This window comes from Mya arenaria, chromosome 8 (genome assembly GCF_026914265.1).
Source record: "Mya arenaria isolate MELC-2E11 chromosome 8, ASM2691426v1".
Classification (NCBI taxonomy): Eukaryota; Metazoa; Mollusca; class Bivalvia; order Myida; family Myidae; genus Mya; species Mya arenaria.
The window spans coordinates 44032322-44055329 of NC_069129.1; the positions used below are offsets into that span (position 1 = coordinate 44032322).

Sequence of the window (23008 nt, forward strand, 5' to 3'; positions counted from 1 at the left end):
CTAAGTTTTCAAAATGTTTTGCGCGGGAGGGGACACCGTCAACCCTCAATACTACCAATCCGCAGCTCTAATATTAATATCTTCTAATTTTTCTGAACTTATTGCAAAGTGTTATGACATCATACTAACCTATACAGCTTCATTTTGATAACTTATTGATTGTGTCTTCTTGGGTAACAGTGGTAGAAACATACTAGGCAACCCTTTGAATGCATATTAATTGCACAATATTGAAATGAATCGATATTCTGGTTGGGATTCTGGATCTGGTATTCTGGCTATTTATACAATCTAATTTAGTTTTAAGGTACAAGGTTAAAGGTCTGATTAAACAATCAATAAAGTGGACAAACACATATATCATAGCTTCCATTGTATTACGGGTATCGGTTTTTGAGATCTCAGCGAAACTGTGAGTTAACCTGGGATTTAGGGTTAACCGGTTTATGAGATCTCATCGAAACCGTTAGTTAATCTGTGATTTGGAGAAACCGGTTTACGAGATCTAAACGAAACAGTTAGTTAACCTGGGATTTAGGTTTAACCGGTTTATGAGATCATAACGAAACTGTCAGTGTATCTGAGATTTGTAGAAACCGGTTAACGAGATCTCGGCAAACCCGTAAATTAACCTAGCAATTGGAGGTAATCCGGTGTATGGGATCATAGCGAAACCATGAGATAACCTTGGATTTGTGGTAAAGCGGTTCACGAGATCTCATCGAAACCGTGAGTTAATCACGAATTTGGGGAAAACCGGTTAACGAGATCGAAGCGAACCGTGAATAAACCTGGGATCTAGGTTATACCGGTTAATGAGATTTTAGCAAAAATGAGAGTTAAAAAAGGATTTGAGATAAATTGGTTAACAAGATCTTAGCGAAATTGTGAGTTAACCAGGGATTTGTGGTTAACAGGTAAATGAGATTTCATCGAAACTGTGAGATAACTTGATAGCAGACTCTCAGCGGAACCGTATTAACATAGGATTTGGGGTACTCCTGTTTGCGGGAACCCAACATCAAACTTGTCCCAACATTGCAAAGCTAAACCAAAAGGCTTATAAAGAGCTCGAATAACCCTATGAACACTTAAGTAGCACTAAGTTCATAGTTATACTTTTATTAAAAACTTATGTACACAACGATCAGTTATAAACAATTGCACTGAATAAGAATAGTCATTATTGATTTACAGTGATGACTACAACATGGTACGATACAACGAGACTATACAGCCATCTTATATATATCCTCTACGTAAAGATTTGAACGTGTGCAGTCATTTGTGCTATAATGATATGTACATTTTACACATACTATACTATACTAATCTTAATAAATTTACAAGCTCTGCACTCGTATCGGTGATAATGGCATGCTAATTTGACAAAAACTAGCCTAAGACTAAAATGCTGATTAAAACAGTCAAAGGTTCATTAAAAGAAAACAGCAGATCATGAGGCTGACCTTTCAAATAAAAACAATTTTTACTTTGCCAATGTGCTAAGGTTTATATATAAATAAATAGCGAGGGTTTCACAAAGCAAGCGACACAGTATAGCACCACACGTCTTAGTTGATGTCTAATAAAATTGGACAAGTGTCAATTATTACAAGCACATATGAGAAGAAATGAGAAACTAACAGAATGAGAAAAATGAATTACATAATAAAACACAACTAGATATTAACAATATTAATACACTTTCTAACAATACACGTTGAAGTATGATAAAACGGTTTACAACAAAAACAAAATTAAACCTAGACCTGGTTTGCAGTCGGTGCTCTTTTATGACGATCTCTGTGGTCGACGGGGTTATCCACATAATCGTATTGCCGGACAGTTCGGTTTAAACGGACGTTTCGTTCATCCATATTCAAACGTGGTGGTGGTGTATGTTCGCTGTCGATGGCACGTGTAGACACTTCCGTCTTCAAATGTAAATGTTGCTTTATTTTATAATACGAATAAACATTCGAAGACACAAACACTTAGTTCAGAGTATACATGCTTCTTCGGTATTTTTTCAAATAAGATTATCGAGTAATATTCGTGATGACATTATTAAAATCAATTTATAAAGCGTTTGGCAGTCAAAATGATTTAAACGAGCTGTAAATAAAATACAATTAGTATTACAAGGCACAAACAAAAACTATTTTGGCATACGGTTTAAGAGTACCGCTGATAGAAGTGGAGAGTGTAAGAAACCTTACTAGATTGTAAAGGGCATTTGTCTCGACATTATGCTGTACACCATCATACATATGTCTAGGCCCCTCTTCTCCTGCAGATCGTCTGCGTAGTAGAACCGTTTCATAAACTGTGTAAAAGATATGAATAATTTTATAAAGCATGTGGTTACAAGTTCCCTTGAATTTAAAACAAAATGAAATGTTACAATACATGTGGTTATAAGTTCACTGGAATTTAAAAAAAATGTAAGAACTAATTTTGATTTTATTTTCCTATAAAACATTTAATATTTAAGTACGGGGTAATATATCAAGTACACAAATGTTAATGTGAATGTCTAGGAATCACCAAAATTACCCTGAGGTTTACATCGTCTAAAAAGGAGCACGGCACACATTGTTACCAGTACAACTAGAATTGATCCAGCTACGGAGTAAAGGATCGACAAATGCCACTGTTGGATTACAACTGATGCAAGGTTGGTAGTTGATTCTGCAAATCAACTCAGATTTGTAAGTAAGTTTTCATAACTATTTGTTTTCGTCAACCGCTTATGGCATTAATCGCATTTTTATATTTCATGATAACGGCAACCAACATACCTTGAAAATCCTCCAAAGAAATTATGTACGTTTCTTGTTCTGAATGTGAAGAAGCATTTCCACAATATGTAGAACAATGTATCCGTTTACCGTCCAAACCTTTCGTAATTAAGTAGAGTGCATTTGAAACAGTTGTATAGCCCAAATTACTCGCGTTCGTCCATTGCGCAGTCGATATTGAGGAAAGGAAAACTGAATTGCTGCTCCACGCAATTGTACATGGCATACATGTATCAACAGTTTTGCAGGTTAAGTTAAGAACGTTGTGATTACTTTCTTTAACGATCTCTGCCTTCATAAACTGCTCTGGAGAAAAATCTGAAACAAAAGCCAACAAATGAACCCATTAAAGTAAACTGAAAAAATAAAACTGAAAAAGAATAATTAGATAAGGTGCAACCTCTCTCAATTTCGCAAACACATGTACAATAACGAATGCACACATTCATAATTCGTTTGTTTTTTAAAATCATAATATTAGTCTCTGTTGATAGTAGTAGCACTGTAAAATATCCAACTAATTTGTTATTTGTAAGAGACATTTAGCTATCAAATTTTTGTCCTTTGAGATCCACAGTCTCACTCAATCAAACGTAATGATAAAAAGTAATGAGGAGTTTAGAAAGGGGTAAATAAAAGAAAGTTATTTAATATGCACATGTAATAACTGACGTCTGGAAAACCTTTAAGGTTTAGTTATCTTTGAAAGGATATTTTGAATAAATCATACTGTCATCGAGCTTAAAACTGTCAAATATTTCTTTCACAGCTTATGAAACTTCTGTTAGTTCGCCCTCACATCTATAATTCAGTGTTAACAGGTTTACAAGTGTTTGTTTTATTATTTGTCTTTTTAACAATGCTTCCATCGAAGCGTCCATAGGTATGTATTTCTTCAAACCTTGCGGTCAAGGATAACCCGTGAAAGTGCAAGCACTTATTTCCAACGGGGTCCTTTGTTGTTGCTGAAGGGACAGCTCGCGGAAGGGAAAGAGGTCTGGGATACAAGGAAGTCCTGGTGCGATATCCTAGCTCTTTTTGAAGAGACCCCTTGGTTCTTTTACGTGCTCGGTGTTAAGCATCGATACACGGGGTAGAACTTTCCTGGATTAAACCAGTACTGAGTACACCACTTTTCCAAGCATTATCCTTTAAAAGCCAAGCGCCAGGCAAGGGAGCTACTTGTACCAACTTTTAACGTCTTTCGGTATGACGCGACCAGGGATCGAACCCACGACCACCCGCTCCGTAGAGGTAACCTACTGTACATTGCTGATATCATGTTATAAAACTAAGTTATTTAGAACTTAATCGAGTGAAACGATACATGGGAATAAATAGTAGTTATTATAGCTTTTCTGATATCGCCTTTTTAATTCTAGTTACAAAGAGGTAACATGCTCTATTAGATTACTTCGCTAAAATCAAAACAAAACAATAAGTTTGATCGAGTACGTACCTGATGAAGATACTGTGTAATCTGTGTTTAAATTAAATGGGAAATGATCACATATTGTTGAACATGTTATAGTTCCCCCTGTCATGTATGTGTTCACATTGTAGAGCACGTTTGAAACAGAATGGTAACTATGACTTTTGCCATAAGTCCAGTTGTTGCTTTGTTTGTATCTCAAATTATCGTTGTCGCTTGACCATTCAATTGTGCAAGGCGGATTTGATATATTCGTTTCACAAGAAATGTTTAAAAACCAGACACAAACATTATTGTTGTACTCATGTATTTTTTTAACGGACATAGAAAGCACCGAAGGCATATCTGAAAATAGAACAGAGCAAACTCCTTTATAAATTCAATTATTTTTAATTCAGATAAAACCGAATGTGTGGTATTAATGTAGTTAGAATATTACCTTCAATATGAAGCTGCACAGAATCTGTGTTGCTATATGCATTGCAACTTAACATGTACGTTCCTTCATCTGTTTCGTCCAAGTTAAATATAGTCAATATGTACAAATATTCAGAAACTGTTCTCTCTTTGTAAGAATCCCCTCCTAGATGAATCGGGTGGTCGTTTTTCTTCCATGCTCGTCTGCCGTTATCTATTCGGCGCTTTATAGAAAGATCAGACGGAAAATATCCAAGTTCTACATCTGTGCCGCGAACAACCGGGCCTAAAATCACGAGAGCTCCACACCGTCCAACGATATCTGTAAATGATAACGTAAACAAACGTAAGTGTTATAACAAATTATGTTTGGCGATTTCGTTGTTATTGAGAACCTCATTTGTAAATTAAGAACATTACATCTCTTTTATTGATTTCAGGAGTCTTCAAACGATAAAATCAAAATGGCAAACAAAAAGGGAACAAACCCAATAAAGTCAATACTTATGTGAATAACTACAGAAACAAACTCAGTAGTAATGCATTGGTTATCTCGTTCAAATGGTCTCCGATATTTACCTTTGATATACAATGACGTAGAGCGTGTCCTAATCGTTGTATTCTTTGAGCAAACGGCATAAAAGTTTGACCTGTTGTACTTAATTAAAGCCATCCCTTTTAAAAAGAATGACCCGTCCTCCGAATATTTTGTAAATGTTTCATCGTTTATTGTTTGAGATTGTGTGTCACCATCCACAACGTATCTCCATTCTACATCACATTCCCAAGAATAAGACGGTGTTGCTTTTATTGTTACCACCCTGTTCAAAAAAGCTGGTCCTACCACCGATATCGTTCCATAATTGTTAGTTGTTGCACAAATGTACCTAAACAAAGCTGAAATGAAGGAAGTAAACCATTATGGTCCCATGATGATTTTGCACTATGAGTGAAATATACTGGTTGTTATTTTAAATACCCAATTACGCACTATCAGAATAGAGGATTTCGAATTTGAACAAAAAGGATTCGACATTCAACTCTACATTAAAAGAAAAGAAAACTTTTTGAATTACTCTTTTGTCAATTGGCAAAGCCCGGCTGTTTGGCATACATGCCATTCAAGCCGATTCTAATCATACATGTTGAAATGGATCGTCATTCAGTTCGACATGCAATCCCGACTTTGGCTTGTTAGTTAGTCAGGTACTAAGAAGACTTCCAAAACAATACCAACATGATTATCAAATATAAATCCTTTTATACTTCCACTTCTTACTTTCTCTGCGATAAGAAGTAACTGCTTAGCGCTTTCTTTCTAATTATGTTTAAAATATCTACGTATTGTGTATTTCTCGTAACTATGTGCAATTTGCATATTGTCCTCTTGTAGTTGCTTGCGCATGCATAATGTTTGTATATTCTCATGTGTACAAGTTTAAATAAATACTGTTTCGAAGACCTACTATGTAAAACCAAGTGTCGTCAAATTCATTGAACTTTTACAAACAGTAAATACTAACGTTCTCCTACGGTTGAGTACATTTATTTATGAAGCATTTGTTATACGTTCTAATATTGTTAACAATGTAGTGCAATAATAGAAATGGGTTAAAATTGTTCTTTGTTGGATGAATAACGTAGCAGTCCAACCTCTTTTGATATTGGCATTTATGCATGCATATGTTTATTAATTTTTTCTTTCATTTATATACTTAATATGCAATTAATTGGTAAGAAATGATTATGTCAAGTGATATATAATGTAAATTAAAGTTATGATGTAACAAGAAACAACATGTTTACGTTACTTAATAAATATGTTTGAGTATTGAATCCTTAAACAAAATACTTATATTGGTCACGCAAAATCACAACTGTAACCACATAATTAAATTCAACTTTTTAATCACGAGACCACTCTATAATTTCATAATTAACACAACTAATTTAATATCAGTAGTAACAATAACTAACCAACATACCGAAACTAAAAATCAGCAGATACCGACAACACATATCCATTATACCTGCGCATGCATGCACTTCAATGAATTATTCAAAGGGTACCATATTAAGTGTAAATGGTGAACGTTTAATATGAGCCACTTGCTTTTTTTAATGTAAAGAAAATATGTGACCAAACTGTTTCAGTAAACAATAATGGACCGAATGTCGCCCATTGTTTGTTATGACGTAGTATATGTAACCACACAATACACTAAAACTTGACATTATATCGATGAATGTTGATTTGTTTATAAGAGACAATGACTGACAATGTTATGAATAGTTTCGCAATACAATGCACATACAAGATACATTAAACAACATATGACTTATCCCTGTTAAGCAAATAATACAATGGTAGCTATAAGAATGACACCATTGTAAAACAAGAGCTATTCTAAAAGTAACAATTAACAAAGCAACAACTGACACTTATCAAACAAGAACACCACCACAAAGCATATGACTAAGGTTTCATTACCATTTACTATGAACTAAGGCGCAGCTTCTACATTTATTTGAAATAAACAGTACTGCTGCAGTTGAAAATTAATTGAATATAATCACAAACATGTGCAATTGAATTGAATGTAGTAATAATGATAATGATAATGATAAAATATTAATATTGATAACAAAAAAAAGAATAATGATGATGATAATGATGATGATGAAGATGAAGATGATGATGATGGTGATGATGATGATGCTGCTGCTGCTGCTGCTGCTGCTGCTGATGATGATGATGATGATGATGATAATAATAATAACAACATACGCCATGTGAATATGATGCCAATGAATACGTAGACGATATATATGATTGCCATGAACCCAGTGATATTACACTAGCAAATGAGACAATTGATATGCTTGAGTAACCGGGCTCAAAAACTGACTGTGGAAAAGTTACTCTGCCTGACTAAAAGAAATGACTGTGACATAGTATTGTACAGGTCAATTCCTCTGAAAAGAACCCGAGAAATCGAATGCCCAAAAGGATCCCTTGTCCAACGACGCTCAACGAAAGTGGAAGAGAGCTGTATACGATATGCCAAAGACTGCTTCATTCTACAGGAATTTATTGCCAATAAAGACGAGAAAGCAATAGCTGAAATATTCACTCAAAAAAAACGCACAACAGTCAAATTTGAAAACGCTTCTAACAGCGTTCATGCTGACACGTCCCAACTATCGAGTACCGTTCAACAAGAACTTTATAAAATCCTCCATTCAGCTTCTACAGCAAGACGTTACAATACTCAAGCAGGAAAACGAGATTTAGAAGAAAACAATTGATAAACTAACCGACGATTTAGTAGAATGCAGAAAAACACATCCTGAAAGCAACAATGAAAGTGTACGTCTACGGAAAATAGATATTGACTATATGACCTCTATGAAAAATAGCCTGACCATACTTGAATCATTTTATTTTTCCCGCTCATATGCCGCGGCCGTCATAGGACAAAATGAGCAGCAATTGCCAAAAACCTCAACAAGCGCTCATGTGACCGATCATGCCACGTTGACCACCTATCAGCATAGCAACCAAGGCCAAACATCTGCCACTGGAAATAACACTGCCCCCCCCCCCCCCCCGCAAACAACCAGGAACAAATAACAAAGACAATCATGCAACGAAACGGCGTTGACAACATTTTGCCACTAAACTCCACCTCATCGACAATACAGAGAGACAGTCGATCGTGTGCCAACACCAATGTGGCAAACGAACTCGCTAGCAACCGAGGACTCGGCAGTGAACATATTATACCCGTCCGCGTCACCAGAAACTTTGGGAAAACCGACGGAAATATTAAACATTCGGTATTCGAAAAAGGTCAAAAGCGCCTCTTATAAGAAACCAAGTGAACGTAATACACCGCCTGTAATCCGCCAGAATAACACCGGCACACAGGCACCGCATGGGCAGGGCGGTACATTTTCGCCGTCAAACTATGACGTCATCCTCACTCAGTCTGGTAATGACGTCACTTGAGCGCATCCTAACCATGACGCCAATCCGACAACACCAGTCGGAAATGTCCCGGGTGACATTCCAAGAACCGACGTCATAAACGCACCGCCAAGAAATGACGTCCAAGGCGTCATTCTTACATCGACACAACATGGCATCACACATGCACCGCCAAGCCAGATCTCCGGAACTGCTCCACCTAGACACGAAGTCACATATGCTCCATCAACAGATGACGTCATATATGCGCAGCCAAACCAGGAAACAACGAAAGAGGATGCGAAATTTGAAAGTGTTCGCTCCCGTCGCACCCAACGCTATTATATCGGAGGTATATCAATGGACTCCAATAAATCAGGACTTTAAAAGTTTCTACAAGGTCACACGATATTCCAAGAAACCGCTAAATTGATAAACACTAAACGAGGAAGCCTAGCACTAAAGCTCACCGTGTACAAAAATGACTGTGATACGATAGAAAGCCCCTGGTTCTGGCCAAAGAAGATGTATTGTCGCCAATGGTACTCGGAAAGGGCATGGCAAGATAAGTTTAATGACGCTAACAACTTCAATGAAAATAATAATGAATAGTACAATATTAGTTTTTTCTCTCTTACGTCATTTCCAATTTAGTAAATATGAGTAATGTAACTCCGTTTAAGTGCAATATTCTTACATGGAACGTTAGAGGTGCCATGTCGTCAGCTGGCTCTATAAGTAATCTTCTAGATACTTACGACATCGACATTGCATGTATCTTAGAGCACAAACTTAAGTCACCCAGTGCCACATTCTTAGATACACTACACTCGTCATATAGGTCTATCTGTGTCTGTGAACAAGTTGACTTAAACGCTAAATGTGGTAAAGGAGGTGTGAGCATAATGTTTAAGAAGTCTCTCTCTTTTGCTGTGCAAGAAACATTAAATCCACTCGCTTGACTGGCATTAAATTAACAAGTGTAGAGTCCACTATTGTTACACTTATCTATGTATTATGCATGTATCTACCATCGGCAAATTATACATTTGATGATTATATAGAATGCTTAACCGAACTACAAAGTATTTATGACACGTATTCAAATGACGGTTTTATAATGTTATGTGGAGATGCTAATGTGCAACTAACTGATATTAAAGACAGAACGTCAACTGCATTTAATAACTTTTTATCTGACAACGAACTTTTGCCGTGCATAAAAGGAGTGAATTTCACATTTAAGCCAAGTAAAAGAAATCTAGATTATGTTGTATTAGGTAAATCGCAATTAGATATTGTGTTAGATAGCTGTATTGTTAACGATGATTGTTGTGTTGTATCCGATCACTTATCCATTGTCACCATTGTCTGTTTTCCGTTGTATCACTTCACTTTGCCTGATAAACTATTAATTGCATGGAACAAATGTACAGATCAACATTTAAATTCATACGCAGTCGCTCTTGATAACGAACTGTGCAAACTTAGTCTTGATAGTATACGGTTGTGTTATCCTGATATACACTCACTCTATGATCATATAATTAGATCAATGTTAGAATGTGCTGAATCAAACTTGCCCATTTCAAAATATAACATGCATGCTAAGCCTTATTTGACTAGTGATGTAAAATGCGCACATATGATACAAAAAGATAAACGAAAAAAAATGATGTTCTGCAGGAAAACCCAGAGAGCGTGATAATCCACGACATGTCAGTTACATAACGGCAAAACGAGCATTCATCAACACCCAAAAGGCTGCTATATACAATTGCAAAGAAATGTTTTATAATGATTTAAACGAGGCTGCGGAGTGCGACATGCGTCTATTTTGATATTTAGTAAAGACGAAACGTACTTCTAGATCGAATCCAATAAATGAGCTAGCTATAAATGGTATCTCATTGAGGCACCCACATTAAATATCAAATGCTTTTCGTGACTTCTACTCGCAAACTTTCAAACCTTAGAGTGCACCACATTTAGACAACGAATTTCTGAACAAATTAGATTTTGATGTTAATGCATTCATACAATCGAATGACTATGAGTTCGACCCAAATTTAACAGAAAACACACAGATCGAAGAGTTAAATAATGCTATTAGAAAAATGAAGATGAGGAAAGCCCCTGGATATGACAAAGTAACACAGGAGACCATAAAATACGACGGTAAATCTCTGCGGGCATATATTGCACGACTACTCACGCTAATGATCAAATGTGCTTACGTTCCGGAGGAATGCAAACTTGGTATCCTTATCCCAGTTCACAAAGAGGGAAAACCAAGGCCCAAGTAGTTACAGACCTATTTCACTATTGCCGGTGTTATACAAGCTATTTGAAAACGTCATCCATAGCCGTTTGAATACATGGTGTGCTGACAGTGGCATCGACTTCCCTAATAAACAACAAAATACATACCAAAAGCATATCGGGCCCGTAACTACATCGTTCAATGTACAAGAAGCAGTTGCGAATAGACTGGAGCTCGGATCAAGTGTTTACTATGCTCTACTGGACACCAAGAGTGCATTTGATTCCATTCGGCACAGTGCTATAATTATGAAAATGAAATCTCTTGGTCTAAAAGGCATTTTCCTGAAGCTGATGGTTAAAGAATTATATTCATCTCTTAAAGGATGTGTTCTTGCAAATGGAGTCCTATCCGAAACATTTCCTGTTCTTCAAAGTGTACAGCAAGGCGGAATATTATCAACATGGAGTTATCTCCTCTTCATTGATTAAATACTGAACATCTTTGAAAATAATGGCCATGGTTTAACACTGCATGATATCCCCTGTGGGAACCCACCTCTCGTCGATGATCTAACTCTACTTTGCCCGAACAAAATGTCTCTTGAATATCAACTCGCTGTTGTCCTTGAATACGCCAACAAATGGGGCTATGAACTTAATTTCAGTAAATGCCAACTCGTTATATTCCAGAAAATCATTCCTCGTGAAACAACAGTACCATTTGGGCAACAAACACTGGTCAGCGTACACTCTGCTAAACACCTTGGTGTGAACTTGAGGTATAATCTAAGTTGTAGTGAAACTATTTACAATCGTCTACGAAAAGCATACTCCACCCTTTTCAGTGTACTATCAATTGAAAATTCCGATGTTTACCCTTTGACAATAGCTTCTCTCGTGACAAAAATAAGCATACCCACAGCACTGTACGGCGCAGAATTATGGTCCAACGTTTCCGCTACATCAATGCTGCGATTAGAAAGATTCAAGCGCCTAGCAGCTAAACGAATTCAACATTTACCGACATCGACACGCACGGATATGGCCTTAAGCATGCTAGGCTGGTACACAATGGAATACGACATCCATAAACGTAAACTCATGTTCCTGTAAAAACTTTGTACTATGCCCACCTTATTGCTAACTCGTCAAATTATTAACTATAGACTGAACCTATACATAACAAAGGAATTTCAACATCAGACAGGCTACATTCCGGACATAATTTCACTTTTGCAAAAATACAAACTGATTGGGTTTTTGAATGTGTACCTTAAAACATCCATATTCCCAAGTAAAAGTAAGTGGAAACAAATAGTCAATCGAACAATATCATTGTATCACAAAATACAGTGGCGAAGAAGAACCAACTCTGACGGGGATTTCCGAAGATTCCAAAGCGTCCGTGAGTCTATTGCCCCATTCATTCTTTGGTTGAATTCACAGTCACGCACGGAAATCATTCACGCCATAAGTGCAACCAATGCCTTAGTTTACAGACAATTTCAACCCGAATACACGTGTAAACTCTGCAAAACTGTAACAAGTGATATTATTATGCATACCAATATTATCTGTTTAAAAACTGGCAGCCTCAGAAAAACTTTTCTACACGAAACTTAAACATTATGCGGTCAGCACATATATACGTTGCTCGTAAATTCGGATAATGAATATCTAATGCGCTCACTCTTCCAGCCAAACTTCATCACTGCTTTCAGTCTTTCGGAGAAAACTTTTAAGATATTTCTTAAAAAACATGCAAATTGGTTCACGACACTATTAGTCTGTACAATAAAAATAATAGTGTGTAAATGTGATAAAATATTGCTTGCATTTTTTTGCATAAGTACCCCAACATACACATCTTAAACCTGCCACTAAATGCTTATTTTTCGTTTTCGATAAGCTCTTAGTTATATGACTGGTAAATATACGGTATGCATGCGTGTACATATTGAAAGCAAAAATTGAAAGATTGGTTCAATCATTATAACCAATCATTTGTAAATAATCATACAACTATATAATCTGTATAAGTAATGTACGTTTTGAACATGTATTATTTATATTATTAACTACATTGTATGCCATGTCACTTGATATCATATGTTAAATCACTGAAAAGTGGAATAAAAGAGGATATATATGAATATGTTTTGCACTAATTAAAGATTAACAATATTATTATATTGTTATATGCATGTTGATTCATGATGATATTATCAGTAAATTGAGTTACATAACAATTTGTTGCTGCACTATATCAGGGAAATATAATAAACGTATACCCTGTTCATGATTAAATATTGAATTGTACTATTTCAACTTAAATACTCTGCAATGAATAAAGTAAGCCGATGTTTTAGAAGAACATATAACAAACACAAAATGAAATAAAATGTATTTCGGTTTAAGTGGGGAACGAACCCACGCTGTTAAAGTCAAGAAAAATGAGAAATCGACGCTTCACCATAAGGCCAGAAGGACGTAAACAATCGCGTTGGATATTTAAACAGTTTAACAATTTATGAATAATATCACGTGATAATGTCGAACAACTAATAACGCAACAACAAAGCCGCAATATTAAAGACTTTGGCCTGGTATGTATAAGACTGTACAACTTTTGCAGTCCGAAAACGTCAATACTTTAAGAAACTTATCAGCATACACATGTCATGCTTTTGAAATAAGAAAATTAAGTGTGAGTGTAAACACGATTTAATGTACGTTTACATTGAATAACGGTACTCTTTATGCTAGACGTACAGAGTATATATGAAAAACAACAGATTAATAAATTATTCGGAATTAGTTCACACACATTAACCGGATAGTATCAATGACAACCATGCATATTTGTACGTACAAGCTTGATTTTAATTATTAATAGACTATCTTTCTTAGTCTTAACCTAAGTCCAAACTAGCAAAACATTACTAAGTTTCACATGCCGGCTACGAACATATTCTGATCAAGAAATTCAAGGATATCGGTCACCGGAACACTGTATTGTTAAAATATATGCTTTCAGGTCGTGGAGTATTTTAGTATCTTTATGTAATGGCATCATACTAACCAAGTACACGCTGAAAGCGAAATCCTGAAAAACGGCTAACAGAGCTACACGTACACGTCCAGTTTGGCAACGTCTCCATTATGATATTCATCACAATACTTATACGTTCCTGTAATTCTCCTTTGTTTAAAATGAAAAATACAAACACAAAAAGGCTTCCTGTTTTTGTTTTTCCTTATATTTAGAATACACATACAAACTATAAGCTGCAAGGCTAATTATCCAAATCCAAATGTAAACCCTGATTGGAGGATGTATTGGTCCGTGTATTCTAGTGAGTAAGGCAATTCATTTGGTGTTTTAAACTGTAGAAAAAATACCACCTGTTTTCTCATCAAGGCCATTTTCATTTCCATATAAGCAGAAAAACGTATACGTTATAGTCTTCATTGGTGCTAATTGCACAGCTTTAAATAGAAAACCACCACAAAAACATTTCCGTGATCCTGGTTTTACATTCCTACCTATCCCTATCAGGATGATTTAAGTACAGAAACCCATTTCTGAGCTTCAGTTAAATGTATTAATTCTTGAAGACAAATTAAACAGAACTTACACACAGTCTAGTCAAAAGGCCTTTAAACAATACCTTAGCACAACCTATTGTAATAAATTTGTCTGCAGCATTTACATCTTAAGAAGTAAGCAAGGATTTCCTTTCGAAGACTTTTTCCAATATGTCACTGTATTGATGGTTTACCTGAAATAAATCATTTTTAATATGGACTTGAGGCAAGCTTTTAATATCATTGGATGCACGGTTTGTTCACAATTGTACATTAATTCAACGACTACTCTTTATTGTCAACAGCACATAGCAGGAATGATCTATGACTGAGGTCACATTTTGTCAAATATTAAATGCCGTCACGTTTCCCAAAAAGATTTGTCTGTATGGTACGGGCCTGGATTTTATAACATCGCTTGAGTTAACAATACTTTGTCGTCCAAACGGGATGGATCGATTTTAAAAGGTTTTCAAATATATTTTTTTTTTTTCTTTTCTTAACTTTTGTCGAAATTGTTCAATAAAACATTGGCCATTTACATATATTTTGGAGGGATGTGTGCGGTGAAAAGTAACATCAGTTTTGCATCGTATCAGAAAAGTAGCTTGCTAGTTATGCACATACATAATTAAAGTACGATTCCTACATATCCCTGCGCTTGTTTAGAACATACCACACAGCTGTTTCCTTCTGTTGCTTTACTTTAATCTCTACTTATCGCATTGGCATATCTGCCAGGAAATAGACGTTTCCGAAAACATGAAACCGAATGTATTCGGTTGATGCGCCCTTAGATTATTAAACCCGGTAAATGGTTCGTTAGCCTATCAGTGGGAACAATTCACTTTAGAGTTCAAGATTTACCCCGATTCATCTTGTGCCCTTACAAAATGTTTATTTTTGTCTGATTTCTACAAAAATAAAGAAAGGAAACTTGCAGCCAAATGCGATAACCAACTTGATATTGCCATATTCTATTTTGACGCTCAGAGAATCATGTTTGCATAATATTACACACTTTTAGTAAACTTCTATGTTAATGTTGTAAAAAAAGTTTTTGGACCTATTTAGATATTCCATAATCGATCAGGAACTTAGGAACATTAATCAAAAAAATTACCCAGAAACCCTGATATTAAATGGATTTAAAATGTTAACACAGAAATTGTCATATCTGTATAACATATAATATTTAGGACTCATATGACACAACTTAGTCATTCCCTTTACTAAACCGTAAGTATATTATTCGAAGAGAAACTTACTTAATTCAGTTGAAGCAGCATCACCCTTGTAACGCTTTAAAGATGTTTATATCAAGTCATTGACATAATCAATATTTTAAAGCGTTATATACAACAACACATATATACATTTAGTTTTGGCCTTGTACAGTTGACAGTATTTAAACTATCACACACTATTTTTGAAATTTCATGGGTAAGACACAGGATAAAGTATGCTAAATACTTGCCAACGATTCACATTATCATTGATGCAACTAGCAGACTTAATTAAACTACAACACCTACAATATCCTTCATATGCTTGAATTTCCTACAGATCCATCTGAATTTTTAATTATTATTCTACAAAAAGCGTTTAAAAGGAATTTATTCTGCTGAAAATGAAACACTTAAATGTTACGTTGAAATGATACTTTTTATCCTCACATACTGTTTTCATATTGTTCTCGCTGTGATAGGTTTTAAAAACTGTCTGTTTCTTGGAGACATAATACGCGAAAGGAATTAGATTGATATGTGGAAAAGAAAATGAGCAAAAGGGAGAATTTTAGATTTGTCACCGAGGCGGAAAATAAACCTTGTTTACCTTAAGTTAGTCTTTAACCATTGAAATGTCCTTGATCGATTTTATGTTACAATATTTTACAAAATAAGTGTATCGCTAGAAATTCCTATGTTTCCGAGGGCCTCAGATGACCGTATATCGTATGAAAATTGTAAGTTAAAAATGAAATGGGACTAACTTCCAAAATAGTTTACAAAGCTGTTTTCTTTTTTGATAAGTTCAAAGTTTTAAGACAAGGGCTCACGACAATATTTTAAGTTGCAAAGCAGCTGGATTTTTCACGAGACACGAACGACTTTACTTCTAATTTCAAAATCGACTTTTCGAGACCAGTTTCATACCTCTTTTGACACAAAAATGAACCATTGTAACACTCCAATGATTATTTCAAGTTAGTAGGTTTTCCGTGTTTTACACATGGTAATACCAATACGGGTATTAAACAGAGTTGTTATAATGGTTAACACGATAAACATTCACCAGCTATTGCGACATGATAAACGTTTAACAGCTTTTGCGACACAATTACCTTTAACAAGGTTTGCCACACGATAATGTTTAAACAGCTATACGATAAACCTTTACCATGTTTTGCGACATAATAAAAGATAAGCAGCTTTTGGGACACGATACACTTTACCAAGCTATTGGGACACGATAAACTTTAAAGAGCTATTGCGAGATGATATACATTAAGAAGCTATTATGTCGAATAGTAACAAGCAACATTTTATTTTTATATGAATACAGCCTCTTTCCATTGAACAATGATTCGATGGATTTGTTTAACCATACTGTTGTTAGCAGGACTCTACAGGTAAACAAAGCAAGCGGGAATAATAATTCTATTGTCCGTGTGTACATAGTTGTGCAGTCTGTGTGTCTATTTCCTGATAAAATGCCCATACAGGCAAAACTCTGAAATTAAACAATTGAAATGTTGTTGAACTATCACCAAATGACTGTTTCCATGCTACATTATCTTCATAATAATTAATATTCATAATTTACCTATTTTATATTTAAATTGCGATCAAAAAAGTATTATGCAATAAAGTACTGCTTACATTTTAGTTCAATTATTAAGGGTCTGAGCTATGATGAGATAAAGATGTAATAGAAAAGGTCTTAAAATATACTGTATGCAGTGGCGTTTCAAGGTTGTGTAGGTCCTTAGACAAGAAAAGGACAGTTCTATGGTTTGTCATAAAACAATGTATCAATAAAAGCAAAACATTGGTCGTTATGTTCCATTGATAATGGCATCAATTACATTGAATGTTTCGCAAAACAATAAGTATAACATATCTTTGCATTGGTATATTTACTCTTATTTTATACAATAAAGCTGTATTTTATTTTTGAATGTTCCATTGATATTTCTAAGAACACTAGCATTCATTAAAAACTACCAAAGGTCTTCTGGAATATTGCATAACTCAATGGCGAGACATACTAAAGTATTAGATTACAACATAAGGGAGTGGACAGGAGTGTTACAAAGATTTATCGTAATTATCAAGACCACATTTGAGTGTTCGGAAGCCTAGTGATACAGTGTAAAATACTTATTTGGCTTAGGTCGTTGTGTTCTAAGGACGTGTGTCTACTTAATTATACAGCATCAATGGTTTGCCTAATAACAAGGAAGGATATATCCTTGCAAATCAAGGGCAAAAGAGTTATTTCGAGATAGAAACTTATGAAATGTATTTTTGAGAGTATTTATATGTAAGAGTATGATTAAAGTAAAAAGGGATATACATTTAAAAAAGAACACCTACTAGCTGAACTTTCTAAAGAACAGACCAAAGATTATCCTAAAACTTGGTTCATAATTCTGCTGTAAGCACTTTGTATTGTTGTTCCAGTTGACATCCTTGACATGTCATGCTGCCAAATTATATAGCCTAAAAACGTAGGTCAAAAGGCCACCACCAAAGGACATGATTGTTGTTTTGATTATAGGTTACCAAATGATTCTGTTAAATTATTTTAGATTCTGGTTTAGGGCGAACATATTTAATATATAAAACTTTTTGTATAGTCAGTTTTTGGCAATACACTACCATATCTAAGCGGCCATGGGTTTTCTTTGTTTAAAATATGCTTCGTTGGTGCAAATTAGATACAGTGTCATATAACACTCTTTATCGAATTATTTTGAATTTGATTGTTTTACTCGGTATGGTAAGGGAAAAAACCCATTCTGCATGTGGTCATGTTTGTTTTTGTCGTTTTCACAACGATCACTCCTGAATCGTTGTTTTCGAGGAGCTGTGTTTAAGAATTCCGAAAGGATTATTTCTGATAATTTTCTTCAGAGCACACAAAGCGGTTTTGGGGGAGATATCGATCTCGGCGGATTTGATTCCGGACTGACTAGGTATGATAAGTAACAATAGCACACATTGAGTCATTCATGCTATAGTGAGCTTAAATGAATAAAAGACAAAAACACAAAGGAAATGTATTTAAACTAAATTCATTTTTTAGAACAGAGATATTTGCCTAAATTTATGATGTTTATAATGTATAGTAAAGAAGCGGAACATAAGCAGCACTTATTTTGTGTCAGTGCCCTTCATTAATGGCACACCTTAAACAAATCAAAGCAAAACAGTCAATATTTTAAAGATAAACAAGGCAACCTAGGACAACACAGACATTATCATATCAAAATATTAGTTTCTAGGATTACCGCCGGTCTCCTATAAAACTCGTTATTTAAAAAAAGGAATAAAGCAAATATATGACAAAGGCAATCAAACCATTCGTCTTGTTAATCAAATGCAATAAATGTAAGGGTAGAAATGCACCCAAAATTATGTAACAAACAAAGACATATTATATCATCCTTTAAGAGCATGCTTTAACATTAATCATAACCCATATTTTCGAACCGCTTTAGAAGTCAAAAAAGTTTTCTATCCAAGGAATGCTGTATTACAGAGGAAGAAGAGACTTTATATTAGTTTAAAATCTGCCAACTAATGTGATACGTTACACACTACGTTTACTTCCGTGTGTTTGTTTGAACTAAATACGCGTTCATAGACTATAGTACAGACAATTTAACCTGGTTGTATGCTTGTTATCTCGTCAAACGGTGTGGGATTAAAAGAAAGAAGGATTTACAAATTGTTCAAATCTGGCTTTGTTGTATGTTCTTTGTATTCGTATTTTTATTATGAATGTAATATTTGTTGACATACTGATTTGGTTTTCTCTTGATACATGTTTCCTTAAAGAGTGTTATTTTGGGTTTTATCACGTTTGTTTTATGTTCAAGTTAAATGCTTATAGTATCATTTTAAAAAAAGACCTTCATTTCGAACATTTATTCAAAGGGTTTTGCACAGACAGAAAGAATTTAAGGTCTGTAAATAAAATGAGTATTAAAAAATTACGGCTTTCGAAATAACGGGAACGCAGGTTGGCGCACGGTCTAAAATTTACGTTTACAAACTTTTTATGTATCTATCTCAACATGTTTTTCTTCCACGTTTGTCTAGTAAATTCCGCCAAATAACGTCACATATTACGCTGACGTCATACGAATGTACTGTTCAAATTCCTGACGTCATTTCCGTTTAAAAGAAAAGCCTTATGATACGATGTAAATATAATTATTTGGTTTAAGTCGTTGTGTTCTAAGGACCGTGTCAACAAAATAGAACAGCATCTATGGTTAGCTAAATATTAAGGAAAGAATATATCCGTGCAAATCAAGGGCAGATTCAGGATAGTACTTTTGATGTAGAAACTTATGAAATGCCCACCTACTTTGAAACCAAATACAATTTTCCGTTAGATTTACAGTTGAGGATATCGTCTTCACAAATTCCACGAAATCATTTAAAAGAGGTGCATGTAAGGTACATGAGTCTAATTATGAAAACTATTACAAAAACAATATGTATCGTGTAAGTCATTGAGCGAGCGGGTGTGCTTTTGAAAGTGCTCGTAAAATATTGGATTTATATGAAAAATGTGATTTTTGTTATAGTTCAAAAATGGATATATTGTGTATGAACGTATGATCTTTAACTGGTAAACTTTTCAAAGAAAGTTATTTGATAAAATAAGAATTTTGTAAGCAAAAATGTTTTCACCATTGTGTTTATATAACACGAAAATGCATTATTTCTTCATGCATACCATTGCGCTATTGTGATCTGACCAGTGACTAAAAATCAGATCTAGGAATAATGGTTGTCAAATCGGATTAACGGATTTTATTCAGCAATAGAGAATGGCTAGCGGTTTGTCGCCTCTCCTTAATAGCTCCGGTGATGCATATTATCACCAATTGCAGCCCGCGGCAGGCTTTTGTAGGGCATACGAAGCAGTCCCAGTGTACCAACGGACCCCTGAACAAACGTATGTAAAGCAATTTTACGCCAACCAAACAAATCCGCTAATGAGCACACCGTATCTATCACAGTCGATTGTTAGCCATAATGACAGCTACCTTATGTCGCAAATACCGGGCCCACAGATATATGTATTTTAGATAGAGAATTGTTAAACCTACCAAGGGATCATTATGTCGATAAACTTTTAAGGCTCACTAACAGTTCTGAACCAGATTTAACATCATATAGAGATGTACTTTATAGGCGTGCAAAACAATTACCAACTTGCCCAAACGCAAAGCTGATAACACGACGTGGCTCCAGAAAGACGCCGGCATACGACAAGCTAGCAAATGATTGTTACATCTTAAACAGTTTGCTCAAAGGAGATCCTAGTGAAATCGAAACGATCTTTACTAAAACGAAAACACAAGTTGTAATGAACGACAACAAAATCGACCTACCGGAAGATAAGAAGTCTGGCATCGACCTTACAATGGAACTGAGCAACGTGCTGTCCTCTGTCATTGATTTAGGAAATAAATACGCGGCCCTACAAGACGAAGTTAAAACCGATAGAGAGAAGCTTCACAAGATAAGTGAAGAACTGCATTTAGTGAAGAATGAAAATCATGCACTTAAGCAAGAAATGAAAAACCTTACTGCCAAAACGTAAAATTCTCTTATTCAACACGAAGAAAGAATTAGTACAATAAATGACACAAACATAAACATGCTGAAGACGTACGTGTCAAGAATTGATAGCCAAATTGAAGCAGTTCAAGTACAAAATTGCAAAGCAAAAGATGCTACAAACGCTCTATCCGAAACGTAATCCCTTTCGTATGCGGAAGTAGTACGGAATGGTACAAAAATAGTTGAAAGCAACTTCATATCTAAACCAAAGGTAGCTCCTGAAATAGAGACTAACCAACAAAATAGACATGAGCAACAGGACATGTCTGAGCTTAACATACAGAGCAAAAATTCTCAAAATGACTCTAGCAAATATGAGGCAACACCAAATGGCGATTGTGTAAACAATACAAACATTCCTATGGCAGACACACGCAAGATACAACAAAATACAATGTACTTTGATAGAGAGAAGTCGCGCTGGGTACGGCAACAGAGAAATGAGCAAGGGAAAATCGCAGCAAACGAATATCCAAGACGCTGATGAATATTACCCGGAAGAAAACACGAACAAAATTGAAACTATAATAACGTCGAAGGGACAGTCAACTACAAATGTAAATACCAATCCGCATGAGTCACCAAGCTTTAAATTCAAAGGCAAGTATCATGGGCGAACACGAAGCTACTTTATTAGTAATATTGACCCAGATTCGTCCGAACATGGACTTAATCAGTACCTAACGGACAACACTCTAACTCCTGTTGAATCATACGTGTTTCAGTGCAAATCTGGTGACCTTGCAGCAAAGGTAGTTGTTCCTGCTCACCAAGGTTATATACTTGAAGACTATAACTTTTGGCCGAATTTTATGAAGTGTCGACGGTGGATGTCGAGACGTCAATGGTACCAGCGTCGCCAATCAAACAACTATCGACCGAAAAACGTTCGGGACCATGGGAACGAACAAACCCATTATGGGTATGACAATAGACAGGCTTACCAATACTATGACGATGAAAACAACGATCATGCCTCGTATCCACTAGAATCAAATGACATTAACTAATACAAGTGTACTTAACAATAATAGCCTACGAGTTTGCACTTGGAATGTCCGAGGTGTTATGTCCTCAGCTGCCAGTCTTTCAAATCTTCTACTAACATATCAAATTGATATAGCTTTTATCACAGAACATAAACTTTTCGATCACTCAAAATATTTTTTCGACATGATTCAGAATGGTTATCGAAATGTAACAATATGTGACCAAAACTTTAACACATATAATAACCTTTGGTGTGGAAAAGGGGGCGTGTCTATTATGTATAAATCCAACCTAGACTTTAGCGTTAAACATATTAACGAATCCATAAACGATAGAATTTGTGGAATAGAAATAGATTGTAGAACTGTAAAGATTTTTGCTTTCTGTGTTTACATGCCTTCAGGAAATTACGCTAATGATGTTTTCGATAATTACATGAATTCTTTATATGCTATATATGATACTTTTTCAGAATATGGAATAGTAATGTTCCTAGGAGACATGAACGCTGATATTGTTGTAGGAAATGATCAAAGTAATTTTCGAAATGAAGTGTTCACGATTTTTTTGCGTACAAATGACTTGCTAACCTTAGTACATTTTCCACTTTGTAAAGGTCCAAGATATACCTATACTACTCTGAAATCTATGTTAGACCATATTATTATTTCAA

General features: G+C 35.2%; 1 protein-coding gene across 2 annotated transcripts; it reads right to left on the bottom strand.

Moving 5' to 3' along the window:
- Positions 1 to 1124: 1124 nt before the first annotated feature.
- On the bottom strand, positions 1125 to 6758 carry LOC128244590 (uncharacterized). Of its 2 annotated transcripts, XM_052962582.1 has the most exons (8): positions 6639 to 6758; positions 5233 to 5550; positions 4676 to 4975; positions 4264 to 4581; positions 2805 to 3122; positions 2560 to 2694; positions 2223 to 2329; positions 1125 to 1937 (listed from the first exon to the last, which is right to left on the bottom strand). In XM_052962582.1, exons 1-8 carry the CDS (start codon positions 6676 to 6678, stop codon positions 1767 to 1769), a joined length of 1707 nt encoding a protein of 568 aa, XP_052818542.1. In that variant the 5' UTR covers positions 6679 to 6758; the 3' UTR covers positions 1125 to 1766. The 2 variants fall into 2 exon arrangements, with proteins under 2 accessions (XP_052818542.1, XP_052818543.1); XM_052962583.1 differs by lacking the exon at positions 5233 to 5550.
- Between the last annotated feature and the right edge of the window lie 16250 nt (positions 6759 to 23008).

Bases quoted from the DNA above. Each gene is read 5' to 3' on its own strand.
- LOC128244590 (XM_052962582.1), bottom strand. From the start codon at position 6,678: ATGGATATGTGTTGTCGGTATCTGCTGATTTTTAGTTTCG. The intron at 4,582-4,675 runs GTAATATTCTAA...TTCTATTTTCAG, and splicing joins TGTGCAGCTTCATATTGAAG to ATATGCCTTCGGTGCTTTCT. The intron at 2,330-2,559 runs GTAATTTTGGTG...TCTTTTACACAG, and splicing joins TAGACGATGTAAACCTCAGG to TTTATGAAACGGTTCTACTA.